Raw genomic sequence first — 17,678 nt, forward strand, 5'->3', positions numbered from 1 at the left:
GAGTTTCACGTTCCATCCATGATGACAAAGAGATCAAAATATGAGAAAACATATTCTTTCAATAGGCTCATACTCTTGTGTGGATTTAACCCAGGAAGTCCATTAGTACTGTTTGACACAGCACATGTGTAAGACACACTCTAGGTACAGAAATATGACTATGCAGACTTCCCTCCCCATTCACGGAGCCTGACACTGCTACTAAAAAAGTTCAACTGAAGGAAGGCTTAATATTGCTAAAGATCATTTCATTCAATTGCATCTATGGCTTCTAGTTTCTTCAGCAAAATTCAGACTTCGTGGAGATAGTAATCTATGTCCCCATTTCAATTATATTATTATTAAAAGCATACAGCAAAGGTATCCTACCTACAGAAAAAAAGTTCTGTTCTCTCCACCAATTTGCCTTTTGCTTTTCCAAACAGGCTGTTTTCATCTCAGATAAAGTGTAGTGTCAGATTCACCCAGAAACACAAGAAACAGCCTGAACAGTCAAACAGGCACTTGAGAACAGTCAAAACAGACTCTCTGCTTCACTATCCAGGGACTTGCTCTGTGGAACTGTTCTCAAATTTCTCCACTGGCTTCAGCAGATTTAGCATACACAGACCAACAGTCTTTCTTCTTTTCTAGCCCAGTGCCAGAAATAACTTTTAAGATTCACATTCTGCAAACTAGCCAAACTCAAACATTTTTTTCACTTGTTTTGGGTTTTGGACTATCTTTGAATTTAACTAGAGATACACTAATCCCTAGACTTTTCCCTAGGTTTTAGTGTAAGCAAATCCTTATTTGGAACATTTTGGCAAATCTTCACTCTTGGTTTAAACTAACCTTTTACTCCTAGTCAGTAACCTGCTATTCTCCAGGGGAAAACTTTACACAAGAGCTAGCAAAACACATCTCATTTGGATAAAATAACTAATACATTAAGACTGCAATATCTTGGCTTAAAAACAGTTAGCTCTTATATTTGGCTTTCCTGGAATTCCCTATGCCACAATTATGCATTTGAAACAGCTAATAGAATAAAACTGGAACGAAATTCAAAGGCAAGCTAGCCAACAAACTGAGCCTTTTAAAGAACTGCAGGTAATTTCTAGATATTAAAATATGTATGTATGTGTTGGGGGCTGTATATAAATAGATGTCACCCTGACCACTATTACTTTTGCAGCATAAATTTTGGAAAGTAGAGATCAGAAGTATTATGCATTATGGGTGTATCTATACTGGTCTGTTTATGATGCATTTTGCTTAAGATATTCTAGATACATTTTTCAGTGCCCTGTGTGTTTTTTCCTTTTACACTTATATATTGATTTTTCTCTCCAAGCTTCCTATGAAGAGGATTCTTCTCATAAACAATTATTTAACATTACATTAGTTAAGATACAAATATGCAAAACATTAGTAGTACCTTAGACTTAGTCTAGCAGAGGCTATCTTTTTATGACACCTGAAGTAGTCTTGCCACCCTTCTACTGCACGTCCTACTACAATACACATCTGTATAATTTTTTATCAAAAGATAATACATCTCTTAGTATAGTCAATTCTTCAGATTTGCATCCAAATAAAAAGGGGGGCAGGGAAGAATTTAAGGTATCTACTACTATTATGTGTGCAAAGGAAGGGGGAATATATATATACACAAATAGATTACAAAAGGATGGTTGTTTTAGACAAAGCTTTTCAACATACTCATTTTCCTATGAATTCTAGTGGAGCTGTACTTCTCTGAATAATGAACAGACCTACCAACAACAAGCTTGCTTGGCTTAATTATATCCTCAGATCTCCTTAGAAGCAAGCTACAGAACCAACAGCACTGCATTAGACACTCAGAAGACAGATTTTTTTGAGTCAGGCATGTGCAAGATTAAAAAGAAGTATTAGCATGACTATACACGTACTTGCACTACGTACTGAAACAGACTCAAGTTAAGTTTAATCTGCCACTACAATAAAATGGTTGGTTAAGACTATAGAAAGCTCTCAGTTCAAAAGAGCAGCCAGTAGATCAGTTAAGATTGTAACTATGTAATCCACACAACCCATTATCTGAGCCTAGGAGAAAAAAGGAAAGGACATTATTTTCTGTTGAATCTACTGGTGTTTTCTTACTCGCATCTACTGGGCCACTGTTGAACGTACATCTACGCCCTTGCAGAATATAGGTGCCTTAACTAAGCTGGACACTGGGTAGCTAGGACAGCGCAAAAATTAGTACAGTGAGTAATTCATCTGAAAAAATACCATAAATCATAACTCATACTGAAAAGCAGACTACTTCCATATTGGCATAGGTATCTCTGCACAAGATTGCACTGTAAACTTCCCAAGAGAAGCAGCAAGTAACAACCTGAAGTTATCCCAAGAAAAGGCACAATGTTGCTTTCCTAAATCCTAGCACAAGGCAACCCATACCTCAGATTAACTCCTGGTTGAGCTGCTATGGCTGAAATCAAACTTGAAGAACCTTGCTGTGGCAGAATATTCTACTGATAAACTTTGTTTTCACTAACATAATTTATGCCAGAAAAGCATAGACAATTATTTTTCAGAGCATACACACAGTTCCTCAAACTGTTAAGTAAATTATAACTCCTCCCCCTAAACTGTGATAAGTCAACAGCTTATCTGCATATCCCACCTTTCCCCAGAATACCAGAAAGAAATGCTAGGACTATATCTGAAGGAAGACATAGTGAATTCAGTACAATTTTACATGGGGCAGTGGGGGGGAAGTTATGACCGAAATCTTAAATTCATAATTATTCCATGAGCTAGTTTTGTAAGTTTCTTAACTTGCAGGAACATAACTGATAGCTTGTGGAAACCTAACAAATATAAGCACACATGCAAACCCCTCTCCCATCTCAGTGCATTTTCTGAGAATACTGTTGACTAAACATTCCTGCATGGTCAGTAGCAAGGGTATAACAAGAAATTTCTGTTTTTTATCCCTCTACATAACAGCATTCACCTTCCAGAGTTCTCTAGCTAATTTATGAGTTCAGTATTTAAGCTTTAGGTTTGTGAAAGGAAGTTTTGGGGAAAAAAAAGCTAAATATGATCAATATGGCAAAAATCCAAAGCAGAGACACAAGCTTTTCATGTTCAACTAAATTCTATTTGAAAACCTTTGCAAGAATTTTCCATCAGAAGATACCCACAGCAAACCAAGAATACAAAAATTAAAAGTAATACAGATATTTAAAAAAGAGAAATTAGCAGCTGAAGGCAAGTTTAAGAGATTTGTCAAGTGTTGCATAACTATGAATAATTTTAACATATTTTAGATGTGCGCTACACAGGAAGTAAAAGTGTTACTATAGTACTCTAGGGAATAAGAGCATTATAAAGGCAACTACTATTCAGCAAGGTTACTTTTCAAAAGTTAAATGACCTGAACTGTTTGTGTCATACCTTTTATCCAATTTAACTACCCAGAATGATTTAGTTCCTCTGGCTACTCACTGCTGCACCTGTTTCCAAAACATCTTCAGCTGGCTTACCCTGTGACTAATGGCAGCCATTTCCAGGGAGGGGCTATTTAAGGAAAGATCCTTGCTCTGATTCCACAAAACTCCTCAAATATTCAAGAACAGAAAGTAAAATTTTTGAAGTTGCATACATCCCACAAGACTTTATTTGCTACTTTCAAGTTTGCTGAAGCCATTCGGTAAAGCCCAGGTTTTTTCTTAAAAGACTTTAAGCCTCTTATGCTAAAACATTCTTTTTTAGCTTCTTTTCAAAAAGTAACATTTAGGATTACAAAAGTGAAAGACAAAATGTCTATCCAAGTTTTATGTGGTAGTTTTCTGTGCATCAACAATTCTACAGCTACTTTCCGCTTGAAACCCCCTTCTGTTCTCAAAAGTTCAACAAAAGGCACCCCAAGAGGCCTTCCACGCCCAAGACAATGCAGTATTTTGACAATGACTATCAATACAATATCAGCATCTCTGTCAAGTCAGCAGGTTACAGTATCAACTACATATGTCAATGAAATTCTAATTAATTATATTTTTATGAGCAACATTTTTTTTCCCTAAGCCATAAAGAGAAATTCTGAAACGCACAGCTTAAAGAATAAATGTACTCTTCCGATACTACAGCATGACTAATCAGCTCATTGTAATATTTACTTTCACAGAAACATTGTGCACTACCACTGCTGGAAGCAGAATACCCAGCTGAAGAGTTCACATGGGCCTTTCTAAGCAATTCATATATGCCCACATACTTGTTCCAAGTACTTGGCTGGAATGTCATTTCAGTGGGCACAAAAGCTGTATTAAGAGAAACTGCTAGACAAAAGAAAAGATGTTGCTGTTCCTTTCAGACTAAGGAATTTTCTTGTAAACACAGTGCAGCCTGAGCAAGTGCAGTAAAGATACACAGCTACAGCAATAAGAAAAGTTCTGGAACTGTATCTGGGTATGTCTAGAATCAAGCACCTGAAGTTTACAATTTTCTTTCTCTTTTTTATTTTTATTTTAAACATATATATTTTCATGAATACCATAAAAGATTATTTGCTTCCTCAGGATTCCAACTAAGTAACTACAATAAACACAACCAGAGAAACTTGATCAGGCCAGCTCAAGTATTTTTATTCTACATAATAGATGCAATGTTTGATATTTATTGGCAGACCATAATTAAGATTTTATTATACCATTTCAAATGTTCAATTATGTGCTGTTGCACAACAAGTTATTCCAGTCAGGCACATGTAGGATTGTTCTCTATTTTAATGCAACATAAAGTATAATTTTCCTGAACTGAAATCAGTGTTACCGAAGAGATATGAATAAAAACATTCCACTCGTTTAAAGCTGACCTATTAGCACTTGAGTTGCTATCCAGCTGCTACCGATGCCAGGTACATTACCAGAGAAAAAAGTCTGTCACAGCAGGACATACATCTGTCTCTATCACTGATACACTATTATTACGCTGTCATTAAAAGAGAATTTTTCTTGCAATATAGAATGCAACAAAAGCAGCTAATTCACTTTATTTGCCTCTAACAACCTGAATCATTCTATATTAGTAAGTGTTCATATAAATATATTCTCTGTATTATCCAAGAAAAGTCAATGTGCAAGAGATTTATTTTAATACAGTGAAATACGTTTAACTTATCAATCCACACATTTTTAACTAGCATCAGGCAAAGTCAACTGAAATCAGAGTATTAGCTTAATACCCAAAGAAGGTCAGCAACAAAGAAAAAATGAATTACCACAGACAGACACCTCACATGCACATTAATAATTTCTGGAGCTTAATATTGAATTATTCCAGGGAACACAGTTAAAATAGCAGCCTCAGAAGCCCAATTCCAAAATGGATAAAGAATAGTAGAGTATATTTGCAGTGTGACTCTGTGCAGGCTCCAGCCCTTGTATCCAACTGTCCGTCATGAGATAACACCATCCTTTGTACTACTTGATTTTTAGGAGTGTAAAAGCTGCACTAGTACTCTTAAAGTTAAGGAATGAATCCAAGCTCTAATGTCTTTTACGTTGTCCAACAATGCAGGAAAATAGGCACAAAATTTCTCAAAGGAGACAAAGACACTGCACAGTTACCCACATGATGTTCTATGGATAAAACATGTGGATTGTCATTGTAAAGTTCTGGAAGAGCACCTCAGAATAAATCTGCATTCACAAAATGGAAATTACAAAGTTGAATGATTGTCTCCATTTTTATCTCTGTTCCAGGCAGCAAGGTATTGGTACATATCATACTCTTAATTTTTAAACTACAGTGCAGTCTTAATTATGCTGAAGTACTTCACCATCTCCCTTGATGCACATCTAGCATGACAATTTGCTAAAGAAATTAAAGTGGAAATTTATGAAGTTAGTACTCTGTGTTAAAAACGCTTTTATATTTATGGAAGCACAAAGATTAAGAATTACATGTATTTCATTTCTAAGTTTAGTGATGTAACTTGAGGTAACATTCATTTAATATTACAGAAACATACACCTTTGAAAGATGCAGGGCAGCAAGGTAAGTTTAAAGTGAAAATACATATTCCATTAGAAATTCCTGAATTCTGAAATACTGATATAAATAACATGTACTCATTTCCAAAATGTCCCAAACCCATGTTATTTCTCACAGAAAAAGAAGTTACATTAACCTAAGTGTCACAGCATTAACAAAAAGATTAAGCTAACACTCTTTCATTTAAACACTCATACAGGATATTGAAAAGTCTATCTTTCATCATTATAAATTAAAGCATTCTTTGAGAATATTTTTCATTTATCTTTAAGAAAACATGAAGTGGACTATTTTAAATGTACAAATAAGATTTAGCATTTGCAACCTGCTGCTGAGAGGGAGCTGAAAATCTGAAGGAAAAAATTCACAGTGGATCAGGTTGCCCTGCCACAAACGGAAACTTTTTTTTTCAGATCAGAAGAGAATGTGAACAAACAAAAAAAACTTCCTATTATTTGTTACCAGCTGAAAAGATACAATTTGTTCTGAATTTTGCTTAAGTCAAATCCCATTTCCTTGACCTTAAAAGGATTGTGTAAACAATGAAGAATAGTAAGTTTGAAGGGATTCTTAGAGGTAAAAGATCCCACACAAATGAGAACCCCAGTTCTTGGAAAGGAAGATAAACATAATCCAAATTTCTGCATCAAGGTGCTTGGTGACAGCCAGCATGGCTTCACTAGGGGGAAATTCTGCTTGACCAATTTGGTGGCCTTCTATGACGGGGCTACAAAAGTGATGGACAGGGGTAGAGCAGCTGACATCATCTACCTGGACTTGTGCAAAGCATTCAACACTGTCCCACATGACATCCTTGTCTCTAAATTGGAGAGACATCAGTTTGACAGGTGGAACACTTGGTGGATAAAGAACTGCCTGGATGGTCGCACTCAAAGAGTTGTGGTCAACGATTCAATGTCCAGCTGGAGATCAGTAACGAGTGGTGTCCCTCAGGGATCAGTGTTAGGACCGGTCTTGTTCAACATCTTTGTCGGTGATATAGACAATGGAATTGAGAGTGCCCTCAGCACGTTTGCCGATGACACCAACCTGTGTGGTTTGGTTGATCCGCTGCAGGGAAGGAATAACATTCAGAGGGACCTTGACACACTTGTGAGGTGGGCTGATGCCAACCTCATGAAGTTTAACCATGCCAAGTGCAAGGTCCTACACCCGGGTCAGAGCAATCCCAGGCACAGCTACAGGTTGGGCAGAGAAGAGATTCAGAGCAGCCCTGCAGAGAAGGACTTGGGGGTGTTGGTCAATGAGAAAATGAACATGAGCCAGCTTCAGTGTGTGCTCACAGCCCAGAAAGCCAACCGTATCCTGGGCTGCATCAAAAGGAGCATGATCAGCACGTCGAAGGAGGTGATCCTGCCCCTCTACTCTGCTCTCGTCAGACCTCACCTGGAGTACTGTGTGCAGTTCTGGTGTCCTCAACGTAAAAAGGACATGGAACTGTTAGAACAAGTCCTGAGGAGGGTCACGAGTATAATCAGGGGACTGGAGCACCGCCCATATGAAGACAGACTGAGAAAGTTGGGACTGTTCAGCCTGGAGAAGAGAAGACTGTGTGGAGACCTCATAGCAGCCTTCCAGTATCTGAAGGGGGCCTACAGGGATGCTGGGGAGGGACTCTTCATTAGGGACTATAGTAACAGGACAAGGGGTAACGGGTTGAAACTTAAACAGGAGAGGTTTAGATTGGATATAAGGAAGAAATTCTTTACTGTGAGGGTGGTGAGGTACTGGAATGGGTTGCCCAGGGAGGTAGTGAATGCTCCATCCCTGGCAGTGTTCAAGATCAGGTTGGATGAAGCCTTGGGTGATATGGTTTAGTGTGAGGTGTCCCTGCCCATGGCAGGGGGGTTGGAACTAGATGATCTTAGGGTCCTTTCCAGCCCTCGCTAATCTATGATGCCATAATAAGCAGAAAATGTCATATACACCTTAACTTTACCTTCTACAACTGGCATTAACTCCTGTCACTGAGTTTCAACTAAGCCACCCACAAATATGTGGGCCTTCTTAACATACAAATAATCAAAAGTTTGACTTTTTTTCCCTTTGAATTCCTTATCAAAGTAATCGTATTGTGTCCTGGGTTCAGCAGTAGCAGTCATTTTTATTCCTTCTTGGTAGCTGGTGCAGTGCTGTATTTTGACTTTCGGGCTGGGAATGGTTGCTGATAGCGAGCATGTTTTTAGTTACTGCTCAAATGTTTGGTTTGTCCAAGGACTTTCTGAGCCTCATGCTCTGCCAGGGAGGAGGGGAGGCCAGGAGGAAGGAGAGACAGGACACCTGACCCAGGCTAGCCAAAGAGGTATTCCATACCATAGCACATCATGCCCAGGATGTAACCAAGAGCCACCCGGAAGGGCTAGGCTCGGGGGGTTGGAGGAGGTATCGGTTGGTGCTCGGTCGGGCAGGGTGGGGTGAGTTATTGGTCGGTGGCTGGTGAGGTGTTGTATTCTCTTCACTTGCTTTTGGCTTTATCATTATTATTTGTAGTAGTAGTAGCAGTAGTGATTTGTGTTATACCTTAGCTATTAAACTGTTCTTATCTCAACCCGTGGGAGCTACATTCTTTGGATTCTCCTTCCCAACTCTCTGGAAGTTGGGGGAGCAAGGGGGGAGAGTGAATGCACAAGCTCTGTGTGGCTTGGTTTAAACCACCACATATTGTTTCCAACCATTTTAATTTGGAATACACAAAGCACAATTGCTTAATTCTTCTTCCCACTGGTAAAAATACCTAATGTCAGAATCTATTAATTTATGCATTAGTTACATAAAGATTGTCACCTTTACAGGATAGAAATCCAGTATTTATTTTTTTCTGCAGAAAACTAATATTGTTTTTCTAGTCTGGGGGGAAACAGACATTATTAATTGTGTTCTTTCCAAGTATTGAATAAGAACTTGGAGGAGGCAGGGAAGCAAAGCTTATGTTGGCCTCCATAGAAAACATTTAAAACACTTTGATTTTGTGTCCAGTGCCATCTCTTATTTAACGCTTCATCTTCTGAACTTCAAATCAATGTTTATCACATCAAAAATTAAATTTTATTTTTCACCTTCAAGGAACAGCATCAATTCCACTTGATTTTTTCACTCAACATCTTCTAAAAAACATTACAACTTCAAATCTGTAGAGAAGTGCAGTGTTTTAGCTAGTAAGTGAGCCTAGAAAAATCTCTATGGCAATTTCACGTGTAGACAGTTTACCGAATGTTATGTTTAGCCTAATGACTGCAAACTGCTAAACTGGCAGAGAAATGGGGGGAACACGTGTTCACAAGCAGTTTAAACCAATCCAAGTAAGTTCTGTGCACTTGTGCTTTCCTCTCCTTCCTTCCTCCGCCCAGTGGTAGGGATCAGCCAGTTCAGAGACTGGGTGCAACTGTAGAGTATATGTATCTGTTGTTAATTTCAGTTTGATTCAGTCCACATGAATGGACTGCTGGCAAAAGACAGCAAGAATAAACAGCCATGAGTGGATGAAGAAAACAAAGCTGTATTCTTCCACTATCATACAAGTTTAATTTGACAAACTACTTATGAAACCAAATCCTTTGCTGTAGGTTGTTGTGGGACAATGCAACAGATTGAACAATGAGAACAGCAAACTCACTCTTCTGCCCAGGAACAGTGTTATTTACCAGTTAATCCAAACTGGATAACCTGCTCTGCAACACAGCCCTTTAGAAGTTTGCATTCACACTTAGTTTAAATGACAGCTGAGGAAGGCTGTCTCTGAATAGCATATTCCTTAAGAGGTCTACAGATATCCCCATCAAAGACTATGTAATTTAAATGTGTTTTCTTTGGCATACTGACTACCCTCTTCACTCCAGAGCATGTATGGGCTCAAAGACAACAGGAGTGGAGAGCAAGTAACTCCAGGTTAACTACTAAAGATGACTACTGCTTTTGCTCACAGTAAGGAAAATGCCTTCTCATAGTTTGGTACTACAATGTTTCCAATTAGAAATCTTCTTCCTAGCGCTCCCCCCAGGTTCAACAAAACCCAAAATACTACTCCACATTCAATTAATGAATGTACACTCACGCAGGAAGTCACTGTCACACAGTGGTCGAACATAATGAAGGCGGTCACCTCAGTCCTAGTTTTCTGCAGGTAACTCAGCAACACCTTCCACCGCCCTTGCTCTGACACTCTCACAGCTGCTGCTCCAGAGCTTGCTTACAAACACTTCTTGCTAAACAGGTCATGACTGCTTCATACACTGCCTTCCAAGCCAAAACAAACAAAAAGAAAAAAAAAAAGCACAATAGTGCTCTATTGAATTTCCTCCCTGGTTCAAACAAATCTTCAGAAGGAGAATAGATGTCAAGTATAGAGTATCAAAGTGGCTTGCTGTGTTTTCCATACTTGAATTCCCTGAAATATCCTCTCATCTGGTCACCCCATGTTAACAAAAAAACCCAGAAAAAAAAATCCACAACATAAAACAAACAAAACCCCTAACCACCCACAGTTATGATTTCCCATCAAAACCTTTTAAAAGAACTATTCTAACACTTATTAAATCACCAGCATTTAGCTTATGCATAGAGCTATAGAATTTTCCTTAGTTCCCTGGGGGCCTCTTGAAATCTTCTAGAACTCCAAAAAACCATTCCATGCACACACAAATATTCAGCAAGTAGAAGTAAGCAGAGTAACCGGACAATGCTGGAAGTGCTACATAGAAAAGGCAGAAAAGAAGTATTTGCTACTGAAGCACGTCAGCTAAAAAGCAAGCAGCAATACATACAAGCCCCGACTTACCAACACTTCTCAACTGTGACTTGAACCATATTTTAAGGCAAAAACTGTTCAAGAACCATGCGTATTCAGATTTGTGCATTTCTGTAAAAACTGCTGAAGTGCCTATTATAGTAGGCAGAACTGCAGAGAACCTACTACTGTGTTTCACGGCAGGTTAACTGCTTTCAAGTAAGTACAAACTGATACATAATCTAGCATTTGTATGGCTCTGTGTCACATTAGGATACCACGAGTATTTAAGCTCTAGACTTTTACTATAAATTTATTACCTTTTTCAAGTAAGGAAATCTCAGATACCCCTTATTTTTATCCTTCAGCCTATTATAAAATCCTGTGTTTGTAAGAAAAATGTGTGTATCTCTAGGATTTAAACATTTTGAAACCACAATGTAACAACAAATCATTCACAGTATCACTTCTACCTTCCTCAAAGTTAGCCCTTTTTTTTTTTCAGTTTACATGACCAGCAAGGCATTCAGATAAAGTATTTGACAGACTGTGAACTTTCATACCCCAAAGCCATTGCATTTTGTTTTGAAAGACTTCTCAGCTACAGTGCGAAATTTCTTCACAAACACAGGCGCACAATGTGTACCACAGCATGCTTCTGCACTGGATGCACACAATACAAAGCAAACTGAATAACCATCTCAAAATATTCTAGCAAAGATATGCATATTCATTATTCTGTCTACTAACATTTTTCTTAGACAGTGTTCTGACACAATAGTCATACTGTGGTGAGACTTCATCCAAAAATCCTTCACCAACTTTGAAGATAACAATACAGGCAACTTAACTTTTCTAATGCTCAGTTTATTACCTCTTCTCAGTCCAACACAGCCTTTTTTCCAATAGATAGTCTATTTAACTTTGAGTCCATATCAATACACTGAACTACTGAACAGTCACCTACTAAACATGCAGATTTAAGTTCAAGACTCCCATATTGCTTAGCCACTTGGTAAAACATACTAAGATGGGCATTTAAGAAGTGCAGCTAACCAATTTCAAAATAACACAGATTACTCCCACATGACTTGTAATCTCTTGGTGCAAGTGGTGTTTGCTTTCCTTTCTACATAATCATGCAAGCATGAGGAAGTCAGTAACTGCCTCTATTCACTTGTTCAAACTGAAACATCAGAACAGAATTCAATAAAATAATTTTTCATAATACAAAAATAAATTACAGGGGAAAACCACCTCTTAAGACTTACCTGTTCTCCTACCAGCAAAAAAACCCTACTCTAATGGTACTCTTCCTTTATAATTGTCCATTTCTGCTGTAATTCAAACAGCTAAGTTTTAATTAAGTTCAAAGAGTGAAAGGTCACTACATTCCATGACTGGTTTCCAGCCTGCCTAAGAGCAACAGGACATTCAGTTGACTTGTGCTGAAAGTTGGAAAATAGTGACTGAAAAGTTTACTAGACATTTTACTCTTGTCCTCTACCATACTGGCAGAGAATATGAGCAACAGACTGACTGGCTTTAAAGAAAAGCAGTTACAGCATCAGTGTGCACCAGTGATGTCTGCAGATAGCTAGAGAGGTCACTGGGAAAGACTTATGAAACCAAATTTCAAGATAAAAATAAAAAGAAAAGTCCATCATAAACTGTATGCACAGCTTCCTTCATTTGTTAGTGTAGCAGCTTTGAGCAAGCACATCTAGGGCTACCACACAGAGGTTATATATGACCATTAACTATTTCATATTTCACAGACTAAAACCATTAACATTAAAGTAGCATCAAAACATTTAAACAATCATTTCAGATCACTTCATTCACATTGCATTGCTCTAGCTTCTGGAACATCCACTATTTTTATCTCCAATCAGCAGTGAACTTTTTACTACAGTGGATATATTACCTTCATTCACATATTTAAATATCAAGTGATATTTAAATGTTGTGGTACATATTAAAAATATCAGAAGCATTTACAATAGTTCTGAGTTCAAATCGCTGGTGAAACTGAGCTTGTGTTTGTTTCTTTCTTTAGAAGCAGCAACTCTGCTTTCCTGTAGTTTATTTCCTGACTTTTGAAAAAAAAATAGAAACAAACTATAATAATGGTTTTATATATATTGCTGTCTACTTAATAGGATGCAACCTGATGGCACACAATTAGTTTTTAAATAATCGGATTCTTCCTAATTCTGAAGCATACTTAATGCAAAAAGCTCTTATGCAGAAAGTGCCCAAGATGAACAACAAAAAGAGCTTTACTACAACATACAAACTGTCCTAGCCATTACCTATACACCTGTATTAATTATTATCAGAGGTCATTTGACACAGGAAAAAGCCCATTTTAGTAGAACGTAACAATAACAAGCACAATTATGTCAAAGCTTGAATACTTCTTGTAAGACATATTTCAAGACTGCCTTCAAGTGGTCTTTGCAGTCTATGGGAGGACTACTTAATAGTCTAAAGTTACTAGTTTATACAAAGGACTTTATTTACCTGGATTAAGTTGGGTTACTGCCAGGAGAACAATTACAACAACAGCTTTGGAGGTAATAATATCTCAGCAGGCAACCCACCTCTCTTGTCTCAGAGGGTTTCAAAATGCAAGAGCATGAGTGAGTTACAGCCTTCTCTCAATATGACTTGGTGCTCTTCCTAAATATACCTCACTGTGTTTTACAAAGAATGAGAAACATTCCGTCTATACTACACAGATGGGAAAAATGAGTCAGTAAAGCTAAATGAGTTACTCAAGCTTACCCAAAGAAACAAAGATACTGACAAGGAACAAGCAACAGAATGCACAACCCTCTGCACCTCAGAGAATGACCAAGGCATAAATCAAAGCAGAGGCCTCAATCATGCAGTCAGCAGCAAGTGTATAGTCAGCAGCAGACTCAAAGTAAGATTAGGCCTTAAAGCATTAAATCCTTTACATGCTGAAATGTCCTTGAGGCATATTCCTCCAATAACTTACAAAATACATGCATATAAGTATACAGTCCTATTTAAGCAGTATCTTGATTAGTACAGTTAATGTTATGTTGGGGTGATACGAACAGACACCCAGCTATTCTTTTAAGCACTCTCCCTCACCACTTCATATTGAACTATCTTGTATCCTTTTAAGCATAGAAAATAAATTAGAAATTTAAGCCAGGCAGAGCACAGTATTACTCCTAAAATCTAAAAAAATCAGTCTTGGTTAGACTGTTGAATCTTAGTAAATGCTGTTGAGCTACAATTCTGTTAAAAGTTTCACTGTAATAACCAAAGCTTTGACGTAATGACTTACAGATTAACCTCACTTAGCATTAAAGGCACAGTAAATAGAGGTACTGGGAGTTATCTCAAGCACATGCAAGTTTAACACAATGCACACACACACAAACTGCAAAAAACTGCAGACTTAAACTTAGTATTTGAACATCCTGGCAGAATTAGTCCATGTTTACAAACTAAATAAAAATGCAACAATAGCACAAACCTTACAAAAGAATAACTAAGATGGGAGCTTTTCCCTAAATATGGCTCTCTTAACAGGTTTCTGTGTTTGCTCCTTTAAATTTAAGCATTTGCTATACATTCAGTTCAGCCTGAAGAGGGGCTCTATCACTATTTCACAGAACACTCTGCATCCCACTTGTGATCCAATATCCTCATCCTCCCAACTGCCTATCTACATATTTATATGGCTTTATAACTACAATATCTGAACCTAATCTCCATGGTAACTTCAAGATTTGTTTATAAGTAAAAAGAATATTAGAAATGTATGTAACTTTAGCTGTCATTTAAATAAGTGTTTTTCCTTCTGGGGGAAAAAAAGCTCCCTATGCTGCCTCCTATTTCTCTTTGCTTCCATGTCCTGCATCCCCACCCGGCAATGAGCCATATTTGGAAAGCTCCGTATCATACTACTTCAACAACCTGTTGTTGTAAATTCATAACTAGTTTACTTTTAATGAGAAAGATGTGCAGTATCTTAGATCTTAACACTTGTTAAGGAAAGATCATAGGGAAGGGAATTTAAAACACGATTTTTTTAAAGATACTGTCATTAAGTCACCTGAGTAAAAACCAAAAACATGCCAGACCTTTAACAACTATACCAAAAGACTTAGTTTGCTGCTCAGCAGCTCAGATCAATCTAGAAATTAAAACAGCCTGTATCATTTCCAGCACTGAATATAATACTAGGTACACATTTTACATAACACTAATTTCAGACATTAGGCACCACTCTGATACTGCAAGACCCTCCACACAGACTGTTCTTTTTATTAATAACAAAGAGATGATACATTACACGTTTGTAATAGTTCTTTTCTAATAAGATATACAGTTTTTTAAATGATTCACTGCTGCCCAGTAGGATCAGGAGCTCAATTACATGGGGGTCATAATATAAATGGCACTTTGAGCCAGTCATGTCAGCAAAATGATAAAAAAACTAATAAACCCCGTTGTTAAAAACTACTTTTTGGTACACAGATATTTGCTATGCACAGAAAATATCATTCCATTCCACTGATACCTTTTTTTAAAAAAAACTTGCATAATATATTGGAAAATAAATAGTCTAGAAAGGTCTAAGATAAGAAAAATGAGCACTAATGAAGTACGTGAATTCTACACAGCACTGAAAAGTTGGAACCTGTTTGAAAATCTTTCTGCACCTTACAGTAATCATTCCACTGCAGAGAATCTCTTACATGCACCCTCCCTGATCATATCAAGATTAATCATTCAACAAAACTCCTGCTAACGAACATAAAGTAAGGAAATCTACCATTTACCCTCTATTCAAGTAAACAGGGTTGTATAGCCAGAATTCCCCCTTCCTTGCCCCCTGCAGAGGTACTTTCTCAAGGTGGGAGACTGTCCCCTGCTCCTCCATGAAGCAAGCTCAGCCCAGGCAGCCATGTCCTTATTCTCCTACAAACAACGTTTCTGAAGGAGAACAACCCCCACTCAGCGAACTTAGGAGTTTCCCTCGGCATAACGCGGTGAAGCAAAGCCTGCCCCACCGGCAGCAAACGAGCTAAGGCACCAAACGCAGCAGTGGGGATGAAGCAGCCCGCAGTCTGGATCTGCACCAGAGCCTCGCCTCGCACGGGGGTCGGGACACATGGACTGACAGATAGGACAGCATTTGATCGTGCAACCCTCCCTTCATTCCCCTCCCAGCCACACAAGCGACTGTTTTACCTTCATGATGAGCTCAGGCTGCTGTAAAAACCTCGACAGGGGCTGCGCGGCCGAGGCTGGACCTGGAATTTAAAACAAAGCGCTAAGGCACCGCACCAGCCGCTCGCACCCGGGGAGGGGGGGCTGGGGGGGAAGGGAGGCAGTGATCGGTGTGGGGGCTCTAGGCTCCTCCCGAAACTCCCCTTTTCCTTGCCCGGATCCCCCCTTTCTCCCCAGTTAACCCCCTCCCCTCGTTCCTCGGCCGCTGCTTCCCCTCGGGCTCCCACACACCGCGGCTTCCCCTACACTCGCTGCCATTGACGCCATTTCTGTCAGAGGAGGAGAAACTTGCCACAACAACAACCCACCCCCAGCCGCCCCGGCCGCCGCGGGGGGAGGGCGCGGTGGCAAGACGCGTCCCCGGCTGCCTCCCCGGGGCGCTGCGGCCCCTCCCCAGGCACCCAGCGGCAGGAGGGGACCCGCGGGGGTCCCAGCCTTGCGGATCCTCCCTCCTCACTTTACCGCGGGAGCCGGAGAGGGGAAGGGAGGCTCTTCCTCCATTGTACGAGGCAGAGTGCCTGTGTGCGCGGCGGGAGAGCGGGGTGTCGATAGCACCCCCCCCACCCCGACACACACACACGCTTTTGTAGGGGCTGCGGCTCCAGATCGCGGCGGCTCCTCCTCCCCCTTCCCCCCCCCCCCCTCCTCTCCCCCCCAAATAAAGGAAAGCGCTGACTCCGCGGCAGGAGTTTCAGCAGCAACAGCCGCAACTCCCCGGCTCGGCGCAGCGGGTCCGGGCGGGGGGAGGGCGGGCGGGAGGCGGCGGAGGGGAAGAAAAGGAAGAAAAGAAGGCAGTGGGGACGGGGAAGGAGAGGGGCGGGGAGAAAGGGGCCCGACCTGCTCGGCGGGGACACAGAACGTGTGTGTGTGTGTGTGTGTGGAGGAGGGGGCTCCGTCCCCTCCCGGTGGAGACGGCTGAAGAAGCCGCCGGCCCCTCCCGCACGCAGGCGGCAGCCGATCCCCCTCCCCCCCGCCCTGCCGCTGGGTGTTTGCGGGGGGAGAAGGAGGATCGGCGAGTCCCGCCGCAGTCTCGCTACGAGGAGAAAAACAACCGTCCCCCTCCCCCCCGCGCGTACGCCCCGCCGCCGCCGCCTGGCCCCAAGTCCCCCCGCCCCGGAGCCTCGCGCCACCTCCCGCCCCACTGCCGGTAGGGCCGGGGCGGGAGGGCACGACTCCTTCTCCGACTCCGCGCCGTTACCTTTGTTCCGCGGTGCCCGCCCGCCCGCTACTCCCCCGACCCGGGGTGGGGGGGAGAGAAGGGAGCCGGGCAAAGCCTCCTCTCAGCTCCGGGACCCCTCGGCCCCTGCTCAACGCTCCAGCAATGTCTCTGCTCGCGGTGGCTCCGCGCGGCGGGGCCGATCCGTCCTGCGCGGACCCGGCTGTGGCGGCGGTGACTGCTCGGCTCTGAGCCTCTCGGTCCCCCTCCCCCTCCCACACCGACTGACTGACGGGCGGACGGGCCGAGGCCCGCCCCTCTCCCCGCCTCCTGCATTGGGTCCCGGCCTACAGAGCCCACCCCTCCCTCATCCCTATTGGCCTCCGTGTCGGAAATACTGACATCATTCTTCTCCACCGAGATGGAAACCGAGGCCGGGCGCCGCGGGGTCTCATGGGCCACGCA

At 41.0% G+C, this 17,678-nt stretch overlaps 1 protein-coding gene across 1 annotated transcript in view; it reads right to left on the minus strand.

Moving 5' to 3' along the window:
• The window catches only part of ARID4B (AT-rich interaction domain 4B), an 89,681-nt gene extending 72,207 nt beyond the window's left edge, over positions 1–17,474 (minus strand). Inside the window, exons 1-2 of the mRNA XM_034060475.1 lie at positions 17,256–17,474; positions 16,019–16,080 (exon numbers count right to left, since the gene is read on the minus strand). Coding sequence (XP_033916366.1) covers positions 16,019–16,024 — 6 coding nt within the window. The 5' untranslated portion in view covers positions 16,025–16,080; positions 17,256–17,474. The remainder of the gene's footprint in view (positions 1–16,018; positions 16,081–17,255) is intronic.
• Between the last annotated feature and the right edge of the window lie 204 nt (positions 17,475–17,678).

Source organism: Melopsittacus undulatus, chromosome 3, assembly GCF_012275295.1.
Source record: "Melopsittacus undulatus isolate bMelUnd1 chromosome 3, bMelUnd1.mat.Z, whole genome shotgun sequence".
NCBI classification, from domain to species: domain Eukaryota; kingdom Metazoa; phylum Chordata; class Aves; order Psittaciformes; family Psittaculidae; genus Melopsittacus; species Melopsittacus undulatus.